The following is a 15,617-nucleotide window of genomic DNA, read 5'->3' on the forward strand; positions in this document are numbered from 1 at the left end:
TTCCAATGGACAATTCAAAGAAGTCCGGCCAGCGTCTTTTTCCTTTCTTTTGTTTTATTCCAGATTTTGAGGTATGCAAAAGCACGAAAGGCTTAAAGCTTAACTGCTTTATAAAAGGAACCGTTTCCTGCAAACAGCAGTCTGCTGCACAACTTCACACTAATGCGATTATGTAGCTAATTTCCTAAGTTAGTTTCCCCACCATTTCACCCATCACAGCTACATTACTACAAAGGCTCTCTACTGTAAAAACCCAACGCTCCCATCAAAACATGGAAGGAGTGTTTGAAACCGAGCTAGGAGAGAGAACACAGCAAAAAAGACTGCACAGAAGCTAACACATCCATGGCCAAAGGAAAGCTGCAAAATGCAATGTTAGGTACAGCCTCAGCCAAATTCCTTATGCTTTTACGCTGCTAAGCAGCAAGATGACACATTAAAGGAATCCATTCCATTTCTTGCAAGTTCCTACTATAATAGGGGAGGCCGTTTAGACATCCGAAACTTGATGACAACATCAAATTCCTCCTAAATTGTTATGTAACTACTTCAAGAGTCACACTATCCAGAGCCTACGATTTCACACTCAGTGAACTGCAAAATGAGTGGACACATGCACACTTTCTCTTTGCTTTTATGTGGGCCTAATATACACTACCCTGCAACATTAAAAAAGGATTTGACTTCATGCTTCTCAAGAAGATTAAAGCCCTCCAGAAAGAACTCAGAGGTTATTCTGGGCACGGGGGCCGGCACAGGGTAGACGGCTCTGAATACAGAAGATTATTTTTCTAGGAAAGAGACGAGGGAGGAATCTCTCCAGCTGGAGAAAGACATGAAGTGTTTGGAACGTTTTACAGTTCGCTTGGGTATCGAATCTTGCACATTAATCCTGTTTTGTTTCAACAGACACTTGCGTTCATAATGGATTTCGACATAAAATAATAGTGATATGTAAAAGGTCTCAGAGGGGGAGCCGTGTGAGTTGGTAACGTTAAAAACGAGTAGTCCTGTGGCACCTTAACATCCTTTGTTACTCTCTAAGGTGCCACAGGGTTTCTCGATGTATAAAAGGGTAGAATTCCAGGACTGGGGACATATAAAGTAGCAAATCCACTCAGCTGGATCCTACGGGAGCTCAGAGGTCTACATGCATGGATCAACTGTCAGGATCAGGGCCCAAATGATTCACTTGATTTGGTATTTCCTTTCCCCGCACAGTATTCTCATCAGCAAGATTTTCTACTGACAGCAAAGGAAATGTATCTTCTAAACTTTAAAACTGAGCAGACCACCATCACGCCATTTATTTTCTTTAGCATATCACTCTAGATTGAGCCTTTTGGCTCTGCTCTCAGTAAACTCAAGGCCTCAGGGGCAGCAAACGGAACTCAACGTCTCTGATCCTCCTCTTGCTTTCAGCTCACTTCCCCGTTCAGGCCTGGCCAGCTCTGCTTGGCATGGCTCCACTCACTCACAGGGAGGGAAAAGGTGGCTCCGCCCACTCACTTATGGGGAACAGAGCCTGACTGGTCCTGAAGGAGGGGATCTGCCAGACCAGTGGAGGCCCCTCCCAGCATGGCCCGTGCTGAACTCCTGCCTCCTGCTAGGGCTCCGGCTTGGCACCGCTGCCACCTGCCCGGCCGTGGCTCCCCTGCCTTCACTGCCTGCCCCTTCACGTCTCCCCCTGAGTCACTGCTGCCTGCCCTATGGCCCGACCTCCCTATACCTGGTCTCTGTGGTCCAGGGACATCCCTGGTCCTGCCAGACCATGGATGTTGCTGGACCAGAAAGTTCCAGTTAAGGGAGGTACAACTGTACCACTGGCATGAGAACTTCGTAAGTATCCAGAGACATGGAGAGATGAAGCAAAAGGAAGGCTAGTCGGTTTGGGAGTTGTCCGGTGCCTATTTTTGACCGTGAAAATGAAATAGCCCTTAGTTGAGAAAGAACCCGTGTAAATAGCATGTGTCTCGGCATTCTAAAGGGCATTACAACTTACCAAGGTAGTTATCGTCTTCGGGTTTCCCTGAGTAACTGTGCTGCCGCACATCAATATTTGTAGCACCAGCGGGTATGCGTACCACGGTGTTATAGCCTAAAACAATGGAGCAGAAACGTCAAAACTATTCTGCCGCCCATTCCTATGCATTTTGTATGGCCGGAGGGAAATCTTTTAAAATTTTTAAATGACCAGGCATTGCACAAACCAAATTTTTCATTTAAAGGTAGCATAAATCATTAGAGACTAGATTCTGCCACACTTGGAAGGATTTTGCGGTTTACATGAATGAGCATTTTCACAGACTGTATGTGGTTAATGCATCGATAGCCTTGCATTTTTCTCTGTACCGTTTTGGTGACGGAGTCTTACCATAATGCACAGTATTGAATGTGCCCGCGACAGTTTTGCATGAAGAGTTATCGCCACCACAAACACCACATTTGTCTCTTCTTGCCTTTGAATTGAGCACGTGATCGCAGCCAGCTTGCTTTAAGGGAAAAAGTTGAAAAATTGGATCGAGCAAATGTTAAATAGGCCAGAATTTACAACTCTCCTAATTGAATCATATTAACCACCTGTATACAAAGACCACTGCCAAACGATTTCCCCCTCTCTTCCACATAATTTAGAGTGTAACCATTTTACCCTTAAGGATGTTTGGGTAACCATTTTAATGATAGTGCTTAACCGATGAACCGTTTTAACCTACGTCCCATGGCCAAGTCTGCACCACCCAATGCAGCTGGGATGCTCTACTCCAACTCTAGTGGCAGCTAGTCACGCTAAGAGGCAAGGGCTGGTTAACCAGTAAGCAGACTGGTAAGCACAAGGCTTCCTGTTATTCTTAGCAGTTAATGGTTAACATCCCTACTTATGGCTGGTTTTTAAGCAGAGGTTCTCAAAAGACAAGGACTCACTGTAATCAAATGTGGAGTTTGCATACTGCAACACTACAACAGTTAGAACATTAGAACATAAGAACATAAGAATGGCCGTACTGGGTCAGACCAAAGGTCCATCTAGCCTAGTAGCCTGTCTGCCGACAGTGGCCAGCACCAGGTGCTCCAGAGAGGGTGGACCGAAAACAATGATCAAGCGATTTGTCTCCTGCCATCCCTCTCCAGCCTCTGACAAACAGAGGCCAGGGACACCATTTCTATCCCCTGGCTAATAGCCTTTTATGGACCTAACCTCCATGAAATTATCTAGCTTCTCTTTAAACTCTGTTATAGTCCTAGCCTTCACAGCCTCCTCTGGCAAGGAGTTCCACAGGTTGACTACATGCTGTGTGAAGAAGAACTTTCTTTTATTACTTTTAAACCTGCTACCCATTAATTTCATTTGGTGTCCTCTAGTTCTTCTAATATGGGAACTAATAACTAACTTTTCTTTATTCACCCTCTCCACACCACTCATGATTTTATAGACATCTATCATATCCCCCGTCAGTCTCCTCTTTTCTAAACTGAACAGTCCCAGTCATTTTAACTTTTCTTCATATGGGACCCGTTCCAAACCCCTAATCATTTTAGTTGCCCTTTTCTGAACCCTTTCCAAGGCCAAAATATCTTTTTTGAGGTGAGGAGACCACATCTGTACACAGTATTCAAGATGTGGGCGTACCATAGTTTTATACAGGGGCAGTAAGATATTTTGTGTCTTATTTTCTATCCCTTTCTTAATAATTCCTAGCAACCAATTTGCCTTTTTGACCACCACTGCACACTGTGTGGAAGTTTTCAGAGAACTATCCACGATATCCCCAAGATCTCTTTCCTGATTTGTCGTAGCCAAATTAGCCCCCATCATACTGTACGTATAGTTGGCGTTATTTTTCCCGATGTGCATTACTTTACACTTATCCACATTAAATTTCATTTGCCATTTTGTTGCCCAATCACTCAGTTTGGTGAGATCTTTTTGGAGTCCCTCACAGTCTGCTTCTGTCTTGACTATCCTAAACAGTTTGGTATCATCCGCAAACTTTACCACCTCACTGCTTACCCCTTTCTCCAGATCATTTATGAATAAGTTGAACAGGATTGATCCCAGGACTGACCCTTGGGGGACACTGACAGTTGGGGATCTCTTTCCCTAACGGACAGTTTATTAGCTTCAAAGGGGTGGCCAAGTAAGTCTGTAACTGGAAAAACTTAAAAAACAACAGTCTAGCACAATGTTTCTTAAAGTGTGTTCCGTGGCACACCAGTGTGCCACAAGGCAGTCGGATGTGTGTTGCAGAGAGAACAGAGTTCAAAAGTGTTGCAGAGAGAACAAAATGGCCACCCTTAAAGGGGCAAGCCTCCTTTTTTTTTTTTTTGCTAAACAAAAAGTCCTTGGTGTTCCCCATAAAAAAATTGTTTGGTGTTCCTCAGTCTTAAAAAGTTTAAGAAACACTGGTCTAGCAGCACCTTAAAGACTAACAAAACATGCAGATATGTTCATGAGCTTTCATGGGTACAACCCACTTCTTCAGATGACTGTTTATTGTACTTCATTCCCAAAGAATGCATGCTCATTCCCAAAGAAGACTTAGCATCAAGGAATTTCATCTTTCTGCCTGCGACTGAGCCATGGCTAGAAGAAGAAAAAGATGGCAATGTTGTCCCATTGAAAAATTGCCCTGTGTACAAGGGAGCTTCCATTTGGGGAGACACTGAGTCACTCTCGACTAGGTTATTCTCAGCTAAAGTAGAATAGCATTAAAATTATTGTGAAAAATTCCAGCAGGTCAGACTTTCAAAAGAGCACAGGGCTAGATTTTTCATGTGCTCAAAATTGGATTCAGATTTCAAGAGTGTTCAGCACCCAGAAACTGCAACACTTATGGACAGATTTTCAAAGAGTTCAGTGTTGAAAGTCCGGCCATTGCTTAAGGTGCCAAAGCAGTTGCTGAGGTCTCTGGAAAATCTAGCCCTTGTTGGGAGCACTGAGCCCTCTGAAAATTCATCAAAGAGCATATGACCATGACAATAGGACTTCCTTGATATGCCTCAGGACTTCACAACATCCTCCTGCAAGGAGTTCCACAGGTTGACTGTGTATGGTGTGAAGAATGTGCAAGTGGGCTAGAGAACTGAGCTTTGCAATATAAACATGAAAACAAGGCCGTTAAACAGCAGAAAGAAATATTTACCCGACAAAGTCCTTGCACACAGATGTCATTTGTATCTGGGCCACAAGGGGTACCATCCACAACTCGGTCCCTGAGCTGATAGTAGGCAGTGTTTCCTGCTACTCTGCAGAACAACTTGCACCGATCTTTCATTAAAACTGAAAAAGCCAAAGATCGTGTTATCTTCATTCCATTCCCTTGTGCAGCCATTGCCAAGAGGCTGACGTTAAAGTCGTGACATACTCACTTCCACTGTATTTAGGAACCCAACGCACATTAGGAGGTAGACCGTTAATGTTAAAATGCTTCCCATCAAAGTCAGCACACTGCTCATCTCGGAAGTCTTTCTTTAGTTTAGAGCATGGTTCAGTGTTGCAGGATTTAAATTTCATTCGACGACCCACGCAATATTTCCCACCGTTCTTGGGCCTGTGGGAAAAAAAATCAGTTTAGTTCTAAGAGGCAATGTATCAACCGAGCCTGTTCTTGGAGTTCAACCTCTCTCTCCCCCAGTATATCCATTTGTGGAACTTTCCATCGTCTGAGGCTCTCAACCTCACTCTCCCATCTCATGCCAGCTGTTCTTCCAAATGAGAACGGAGGCTATGAAATAGATCAAGGCCATTCCTGCATTGGCCAAGAAAGTGGTTAGAATGCTATCCATTCTCATAAGAACGGCTGTACTGGGTCAGATCAAAGGTCCATCTAGCCCAGTATCCTGTCTTCTAACAGTGGCCAATGCCAGGCACCCCAGAGGGAATGAATAGAACAGGGAATCATCAAGTGATCCATCCCATTGCCCATTCTCAGCTTCTGACAAACTGAGTGACACCATTCCTGCCCGTCCTGGCGAATAACCATCAATGAATCTATGTAGCTCTTTTTTGAACCCTCTTAAAATCCCGGTCTTCACAATCTCCTGTGGCAAGGAGTTCCTCAGGTTGATTGTGCACTGTGTGAAGAAATACTTCCTTTTGTTTGTTTTTTTAAACCTGCTGCCTATTACTTGGTTACCCCTAGTTCTTATGCTATGGGAACAAGTAAAGTAAATAACTTTTCCTTATTCACTTTTTCCACACCAGTCATGATTTTATAGACCTCTGTCATATCCCCCCTTGGTCTTCATCTCGGAAAAGAGACAAGTGCCAGTCTTATTAATCGCTCCTCATATGGCAGCTATTCCAAACCCCTAATCAGTTTTGTTGCCCTTTTCTGAACTTTTTCCAACACCAAGATTTTTTAGTTTGAGATGAGGCGAGCACATCTGCGCACACAGCTCAAGAATGGGGAAGCGGACTTACACAGAGGCAATAAGATAGTCTCTGTCTTATTCTCTATCCCTTCTTATATTTATTTAAGAGTAAGTTAGATAAATGTCTATCAGGGATGGTCTTGACAGTATTTGGTCCTGCCATGAGGGCAGGGGACTGGACCCGATGACCAGTCCTAGTATTCTAAGATTCTATGATTCTTAATGTGTCCCCACATTCTGTTTGCTTTGCTGATGGCTGCTGCACATGGAATGGATGTTTTCAGAGACGTCTCTGCAATGATTCCAATGCGTCACCTTTCCCAAGGACTGTGCCTGCAGCCTCTATGGTACGGGAGCACATATGTTATTCTTTCTAGGTTACCCTCCCCCTGGGGAACAGGTGGTGGAGTTCTTATGAGCACGTGGAGAGCTTGTCCTTAACCGTTACGTTATTCTTTCATAGTGATTCTGTGACACAACCACCAAAGCCTGCAGCCTTCCACCGGCTTTCGCCAGCCTTCCAAAACGGAAGAGGACTTTGGTCTCTACTCCTGCCCTCCACCTCATTGCACAATAACAGCTGTTCTCCATGGTAGAGGGGTAGGGAAGAAACTTAAACTTTTCCCACGGACTTCAGCGAGCCTTGGATCAGGTGCAATGCTACTCGCGACTGGTCTCTCAATCGAGTTCAAGACAGTCAAGATTTCAACATTTCTTCTGGTTCTAAGGAAGAGCCTATATTTTGTTCTTGCATGTCTTTTGGCAAGATCTCACAGTGACAGCTAAATACTGCATGCAGGAAGTAATAAGAACAAAGACAACAAAAATGAAGATTTTTTTGGGGGGTGGAGGGAGCAAGGCATAGGGAGTTGCAGCCTACAGCTCATCACAACAAAGCCCTTATCATTTGTTACTTCTCACCACGGGAGTAGGATACCTGAAGGGCAGATAGATTAGATACACAACTCAGACAGCTCAGAGTCAAAGCGGGCTGGAATACAGGCAAGAACAGGGAGTTGAAAGGGGAACCTCAAAGAAGTTTACACATCAGTTTACCGCTTTCTCCAGGTCACTTATGAATACATTGAACGGCACTGCTTCCTGTACGGACCCCGGCTAGACACCAGTATTTACCTCTTTCCATTCTGAAGACTGGCCATTTATTCCTACCCCTTGTTTCCTATCTCTTAACTAGTTACAATCCAGTTTTAACCAGTGAAAATCTTTTCACCAGGACAATGCCAGCCAGTACTTTTTGTCATCTCCTTGTGCTCCCCCACCTGGCTCCTGTATCCACTTTTTGTCTCTTTCCTGATTTTTAAAATGTTAAATTCTATAGACCTTGCACTGTGTTTGCACCGCGCGTCACACAATCGGCTCCTGGTGTGTGACTGAGAACCCGAGGTACCATGATGACACAAATAAACAAACAAACACCACCACAATGTGGCACTGGGAAAAGTCCATTTAGTCCAGAAGAGTTTGTTGTAGCCATTGTCTACACCTGCAACTTACCACGGAAAGTTCAAAAGATGATAAAATGTGATGTAAGTAGAGACGTGCTAGATCACACATTCAAATATGGGTTTATTTGTTTGATGACATACTCAAACACAACAACAGCTCTCCTTTTTTACCCTAGTATTGCCAAAGGCAAGAATGGAATTTCAGGAACCAACTACAGAAATAGATTGCAGAACTAGCCTTCATATGCAAATTTGCCACTATCTCTCCTGGTTTGAACAAAGACATGAACTGGATGGGCCATTATATTTAACATCCAGATGACATCAAAAGTCTTTATGGTGCTACAGAGCTATTCTTCCTCTTCCCCCCTTCCACACACCCCCAAAAAAGATAGGACACTTTAAGGTGTCATGAAGTGACAATATCCATAAGCTACACAGAACAGTACATGCGCACGCAGGGGGCCCGAGTTAAGTCTCATCACAGCTTTTGGGCATGGAAAATTTCCACATTAAGTCTCCTCAAATCCAACTTTTTGCATTTCATATACTCTTTTTAGACTAGTCCGTAAGAGGCCAAGACCACTCCAAATGAATACATGGTGGCTTGAGGCTGAAATGTTCTGTCCTGTAGGGGGCAGTGTCACACAATCTCAGAGGGGAGTTTTGTAAAAATATATATATATATATATATATATATATATATATATATATATATATATATATATATATATATATATATGGGACATTGACTGTCTACTGGCGTTTGGTGCCTAGCTTCTATTTGTGCCTCAGAAAACACCTCCTGATGAAACTACAGTAGCATCTGCGTCCCCTTCAGGAGGCTTATGGACAAAACAAATTACAGGGGAAGCTTTCCAAACTCAAATATATTTGGCAATTCTCTTAAGAGCCACAAGACAAAGAAAGTGACCCAAAAAGAAATGGTGCGAATGTAAAAGGCTCTTCAGTGACTACCATGGCAACAAGTGATTGGGGGGGGAAAATGACATGATTGGAAAAAAGACACACTAGATCTCAATTGGGTAGCAAACCGCCTAGCATCAAAAATACATCTTCCCGTATCTATAGCAATAATGTTTAGCTCTTACATAGTGTTTCTCTTCTGCAGATCTCAAAATGCTTCATCGGTGGAAGCAGCAGCAGTAATACCTGTTGGACAGACATGTAACTAAGGCCCTGGCGTGCCTAGAAGCCTGAGGCCTGCATCAGGACCCTCCTGTGCTCGGAGCTGTACGCACACAGAAGGGGAAAAAAAAGAGTCCCTATTCCAATCTACGGATAAGACAAGAGACAGCAACCAGATGGCTATAGATGTAACAGAGAAACAGAAAGAAACAATGACATTATATTGATCAGCACAACAGGCAGGCGTCTCAGCACGCTAGCAGTCTAATGATCCCAGGGAAAAAATGGGAGCTCTTCCGAGTGGGCTCACACACTGACTTGCTCTCTAGTGAAAAGCCTCACACAAATCTGATACTCCATTCCCTACCTTGGGTTACTTAAGAAGAGATTATGGGTTTTCTGCCCATCTTTACCTACTGTTAACACATGTAGGACATGGTTTTAGATACGGATAAGCAGACGTTTCATCTCACCCAAAGACGGCAAAAGAAGTACAAGCTAGAAAGGCTCTGATTGCCTGCTAGCAGCTTCCTCTCCTCAGTGAATAAAAGGTGGTTGTAATGTAGATCATTTCATTCTTCTCTTTACAGAGAGGGCAAGATTCTGGCTTTAAGCAAAGGCTAGGGGCAGATACTTTCACAAAAAATCCTGAACATGGCAAGAAAAAAAAATTTGATTAAGCCAAAAAAAAAAAATTGCTGTGCCTTTAAATGTCTCCACGCTCCTCGCTCCCCCCACCCTCGCCAGATGCAGCAAGGGAGGAATGTCCCCACCGGCCTTCTGTCTGAGAGAAACAGAAAGTACCGGACATTTTACATTTTTCCAGTATTTTCTGTTGTTTTTTTTACCGGACAGGGCCCAGAAATAACGGACACCTGGCATCCCTAGCAAAGGGTGATGCCTAAGCTCATCTCAGAACTCTGCAGTCTTGTCTACTTGGCCCTGTATTTAAACCCATTGCAGATGCGCTTGATTCAGATTAAAGTTGGCTTATTGTGGTTAACCCTGCTCCTAATCATCTGAAGCTCAATCAACCGAATTTTAATTGACACCAGGGTAACATGGTAGGGTTCAACCCAGGGGAAAAGGCTGGCTCACTGAAGCAGCACACATAGGCAAGGCGGGAGACACAGGCCTGGGGAGCTATCTTCTCTGTCCCTTACCAAGGAGTTCTAATCGACGGCTGGCTCTCTCAGCACCAGTGACGCTCTCACTTCCCAGTCCCATGCCGGCTCAGCCAGCTGGGCAGGGAGGGGCGGGCAAAACCAGGGCTCCAACCATTCTCTAGCTCTGCTCCGGGGAGGAAGGTAGCCAATGAGCAATTGTGTGTACTTCCCGTCGATGCCTCAGTAGGGGCTCTTGCTCACTTCTGAAGGCACAAAGTCTAAGTCAGAACCTGGCCCTCTAGGCAGGTAGCTAGCCAGTACCGTATTGACCATCTTACCACAGAAATAGGAGATAATCGGACTTGGAACTGGGGGGGGCAACAGCTCCCACAGGCTCCGGGGCAAGGTGTGGGTGGCCCTGGCTTCATACCTCTGAAAGGGGTGGGGCTTGAGTGGAAGGGGCGGGGCCAGGGCAGCCAGCCCTCAATGCTGCCTGGCCCACGGCGCTGGATTTCCCCCTCCCCCAGCCTTCAGAGCCACGTGGAACATGCGGGCGCAGCACTCCAGCGGCAATTTAAAGGGGCCCAGTGCTCCGGCCACTGCTGCAGCGGCCAGGCACCCCCAAGCCCTTTTGAATCGCTAGGCCCTGGGGCAACTGCCCCTTTTGCCTCCTACCGTTGGCAGGCCAGACTGGGACAGGCCTTCCACTTACGTAAATTGCTGCGGTTCCACTGAAGTCCATGGAGTTACTGCAATTAAAATGGCATGATTTTCCGGAAATGCTTTTAACGGGAGCAGCATAGTTTTTCCGGAAAAGCACTGATGATTTTACATTAGATCGTCAATGCTTTTCTGGAAATTCAAGCGGCCAGTGTAGACAGCTGGCAAGTTTTTCCGGAAAAGCGGCTGATTTTCCGGAATAACTTGCCAGTGTAGACACAGCCATACAGTACTGGCGGCTTCGATCTTAAAGCAGGAAACAGAATCGACGCTATTGTTATTATTATAAACACATGCAACCAGGCACCAGAAGCATTTGGTCCTCTGAGTAATCCAACCTACTACAGCAAATGCCAAAACAAACCCAGGCACGATGGCCTTACAGCGCTGACACCATGCCGTCTTGGAACACGACTCGGAACTAGGTCAGCGTTTTCTGATCTACTCATTTCTGATGTCATTCTTAGCCAAAAAGTTATTTTAATTTAAAAAAAAAAAAAAAAAAAAGAGTCAGGAATTTCTGCTTGAGGAGTCATAGCTGGTCAAGCATACCAAACATCCACTTTTCTGGAATGAGATGCGGAAAACCAAACCGCACATTCCATTGCCTTCCAACCCTCAATCAGTAGTGCTCAAGGTTCAGTGCTTGCATGAGAACAGAGAACAAAGCGATCATTTACTTTTTAGTGCCAAAGTTTTCATCCGGGGGCGAACGTTACAGATATTCTTAAACCAAAATAATTCATCGTGGGCTTGCCTGGATTTTTCTGACCCAAGGATTACTGTAGTTTCAGTTGGAGAACATTTTCCATTTCTATTGCAAAGTCACTTCTACAAGTTCACGATGACCTTAAATTATGCAAACCTCTGCAGAAGCAAGTTTTAAAAGAGAGAAATACTTCACAACTGTGGCATTTTGAAACACAATGCTTCCATTAACAAACAGATGTCATTAAAAGAAGATGTAGTTTCCATATTAAGGTAGAAACAAGAACATGCAGAAGTTTTGTCACATATAATACTATTTATTTCAAAAACCCTATACAATTGGACCTCTTTTTGAGATTAGAGGCAATGTACTGCAGACAAGGACCTACCATAAACCAAAGGATGCTAACACTTGCCACGGGCTGTCAGCTTCATAACTTTGCTATTCAATTTCCCTTCTGTCAGTATTTGAGGCTTCAACGCATTTTGCATTGATTCTTCTTTTTCAAACTAGCCCCAAATCACTCTGATAACTTTTGAGAGGCCCTTGAAAAACTTTACAATCTTTGACAGAGCCAGGGAAAACAAACAGCTGACTGTGACCATGAAAAATAAATCAGCCTCATATGATATATTTTCCAAAGGTGGATTTTCACCAATAATAGGTGACATTTTTAATGTCAGGAAGAAATAAAGATGCATTAGACAGTACAGTCTAATACTTCTTACGGATAGCTATCAACAAAGGGACAGATGATGGAAAACTAAGTAATTCACGCATACAAACCTGCTCAGTCTATACATACTCCTACCATTTCTGTAGAAGCATCTGTATTATCAGGTAACTTCTGTTGTTGACTGTTTCTCCAGTCTAGCAATATTCCCCTTCCAACTCTGCTACACCCACTCCCACACAGCTGAATCGCTGCTATAGACTCAAAGATCCTTCACTTTCAGTATGTGGCTCAGTGACTGGAAATAGGAGACAGACCTGGGTTCTCCTCCCTGCTCTCACACTGACCTGTCTGGACTATATAAAGCATTCTATGTAAAAGCCAAGCTTTATTATTTTTCACATGTGCTTCTCAAGTCATCATCAGAGCGATTATAGTCTACATGAACAGAGCTGGACACAAGCCCACTGTCCAGCTTTATTACAGGCAGTCTACTTGTACACTGCAGCATCGCACATCTGTGTGGGCACAAGTGACATATTGTACAAGCATCACACTCAATGGTGCTCTGACCACACACAACGGGGGATCAGAGCGTGCAAATTCGATTAAAGGCCTCGAGGTGATCGCTTTTGCAAGCGTGCACATGGATGAAGTCAACCCACTGCAAATTTCACCCCCACCGTTTTGCACGAACGTGGCTGAGTGTTTCAGCGTTGCATCCGTCAAGCCAAGTGTCGCTAGCACGCTGGTATCCCGACCCAATATTTCACGCTAGTGCTAGACTTCCAGAGTTACTCCCAGTTTACATGTCACCAAACCTGGCCTCTGAGGACCGGGTCTTTCCGATGGGTGTGAGTCTGGCCTCTGCCTACATGCAGTTCAGTGTACAAAAAGCTGGTGCAGAGGGGGTGTGAGAAGTGGAGCACTGGTATTCAAATGACACTGCACAGAAGTTTGGAAGGCGATGGCATGCGCAGCCACAGATGCTGTGTTTTGAAAAGTGGGATGTGAAGGAGATCTGACTGCCCCTTTCCAAAAAACAGCCCCACCGATCACCTCTCTACAGGGAAAGGCTGGGAAGCATTTCAACCTGCAGCTCTATTTTACTGTTCCGCCAACAGCTCAGTGGATAAGCGGCACGACACACGTATTGCTAGATGTGCTTGTGTAACCCACACAACTAGTGTGGGTCCCACAGTGACAGTGACCACTAAGTCACTGTCCCATGGACTTAGACCACTTACAGTGAGAGATAAGAACAAAGGAGCTCTACAGCTGGCTTTATAGCACAAGCTGTAGAGCAGTGGTTTCCAACCTTTTTACACCCAAGATCAATTTTTAAATGACTGAACAAGCAAAGATCTACCGCCCCGCCCCTTCCTTGAAGCCCCGCCCCTTCCTTGAGGCCCCGCCCCTTCCTGGAAGCCCCACCCTCTCTATTCTCCTCCTCTCTATCACTTGCTATCCCCAACCCTTACACGGCTGCTTTTTTCCCCAATTCTTCTGTAGGAAGAGGTTTTTCCAACATTTGGCCTGTCTAGAATCCTGACAAACTCCTGCAGTCTAGCCGTACCCTCACTGGGTTGAGACAGGATGTGTAGGCTCTGGGGTGGGAATGAGGGATTTGGGTGTGGGAAGGAGTGAGAGGTGCAAGCTCTGGGACGAAATCTGGATGCAGGAGGAGGCAGATAAGGGAACGCTGGCTCAGGGAGGGGTCTTCAGGCCGGGCAGTGTTGGGGTCAGATGTAGGGTTAGGGTACTAAGCAAACCACAGGTGTGGATGTGAGGGTTCAGGAATTTGGGTTGGGGTATGTGAGGGGCTCAGGGCAGGGGGTTCCAGTGTATGACAGGCTCCAGTGTAGGGTCTGGGGGAAAGGGGAGTGCAGGAGTGTCATGATGCTGTGGCCAGATGGGGGCTTGGCCCCAATTTGGGGTTTGTTGGCCAGGCTTCATTTTCAAATAAAATACTGTGTCAAACACAAAGTTTCTGCATTGTCTTTATTTCTGAGAAGGGCAGGGAACCTGTCTTGAGTCAGGGGTCACTGACCCACTGAAAAGTCAGTTGGGGCCACACAAGTGAGATGCCAAAAAGCCCTCCTCCAACCCCAACCCCCCCACCCCCAAGCTTCACTAATGTGGCCCCAACTGTGTCGGTGGGAGCAGGGGACATAGTACTGGGGAAGGGAGTTAGTGGGTGCTTCGGCAGGGGACAGGGTGCCAGTGGGGACAGGTTTCTGAGGTTGGGGAGTGAGGAGACGGGACAGGGGAGAGGAAACAGGGGGCTGGGGAGTGGGGAGAGGAGGCTGGGGTGAGGGAACATGGGGCAGTGGGGGCAGAGAGTCCCCTGCACCCGCCTCCTCCCAGGATTCTCCCCCACCCCTCCAGAGGGAAGCCAGCGGGTGCCTCCTCCGGGGCTGGCGTGTGCCTCCCGTGGTGCAGCCAAACCCCCGCGGGCACCTTCCCCGGGGCCAAACCCCGGGGCCGACCCCCACTCCCACAGCGCAGGGAAACCCCTGTGCTCAACTCACCCCTCCAGTGGCGCAAAGCTGCAGGCAGGACTTCTGTCCACTCTGCGGGAAGCCAGCACTATGCTGGGGAGAGAATGGGGGCTGGGAGTGCCCGAACACCTGGCGATCAACTGGTCGAGGCCACGGCTGTAGAGGCTATGACACTAAGCTCCAGAGGTCCCAGGTTCAAATCCGCACAGTGGTGGATACACGTGCATGTCAAACTCTGGCTGTTTTCGACACATGTAACCACTCTTGTGCTATGCCAGAAATGCAGACAGAACCACAGCCAGGGATAATACTGATCTCCAAACAGCCCTTCCTGCTGATAAGGCCCCTTGCAGTAACAGGAAGCACAGCAACTGTGCTTTTCTTTGACACACAGCACCAGCGATGCAGATACCGTACATGACACGGTGCAGCAGTTGGCTTTAGCTTTTCTATCCAGCCTTGATTTCCCTGGTGAAGGGTCTGGTTTGGTCAGTGAATACATGCCTGCGAGTGCCTGTCAAAACATAGTCTGCTTGCCTGTTGCGGGTTTCCGACTGTTCTACAAAGTGCTCCGCCATGTAGGTGTCAGAACATATTATAGACACAGGCAGCAGCAGTCCTATGAAGAGTCAGAGGCTTTTTCCATTTTAAATGTTGGATTTGAGATCCTTGCCACCCAATCCGTATTATCGACTCTTACATTGGCATGTAAGGCATCAACCTGGATGCTCATCTATAAAAAGCTTTTTTTAAAAAAAAGTCACGTCCTTTTTTAATATACAAGGGCAAATAAAAAGGAGTTTGGATCTAACTTCAGACACTTGGGTTGTTGTTTTGACAAGGCGTCATACAAGAGCCAACACATTTAGGAATACACCTGCTTTTCCGCTAGTCCAGTGCTCGTTGATACTTTGGAACAGA

At 45.8% G+C, this 15,617-nt stretch overlaps 1 protein-coding gene across 5 annotated transcripts in view; it reads right to left on the bottom strand.

Moving 5' to 3' along the window:
- The window catches only part of ADAMTS9 (ADAM metallopeptidase with thrombospondin type 1 motif 9), a 159,029-nt gene that overhangs the window by 84,734 nt on the left and 58,678 nt on the right, over positions 1-15,617 (bottom strand). For all 5 annotated transcript variants that reach the window (XR_012906430.1, XM_075938511.1, XM_075938510.1 and 2 more), the window contains 4 exons: positions 5,368-5,549; positions 5,142-5,278; positions 2,375-2,492; positions 2,003-2,098 (listed from right to left, as the gene is read on the bottom strand). Coding sequence is in view for 4 of the 5 variants with exons in the window: in XM_075938511.1 (XP_075794626.1) it covers positions 2,003-2,098; positions 2,375-2,492; positions 5,142-5,278; positions 5,368-5,549 (533 nt within the window). In the remaining variant the exon portion in view is untranslated. The remainder of the gene's footprint in view (positions 1-2,002; positions 2,099-2,374; positions 2,493-5,141; positions 5,279-5,367; positions 5,550-15,617) is intronic.

This window comes from Pelodiscus sinensis, chromosome 11, assembly GCF_049634645.1.
Source record: "Pelodiscus sinensis isolate JC-2024 chromosome 11, ASM4963464v1, whole genome shotgun sequence".
In the NCBI taxonomy this organism is placed as follows: domain Eukaryota; kingdom Metazoa; phylum Chordata; order Testudines; family Trionychidae; genus Pelodiscus; species Pelodiscus sinensis.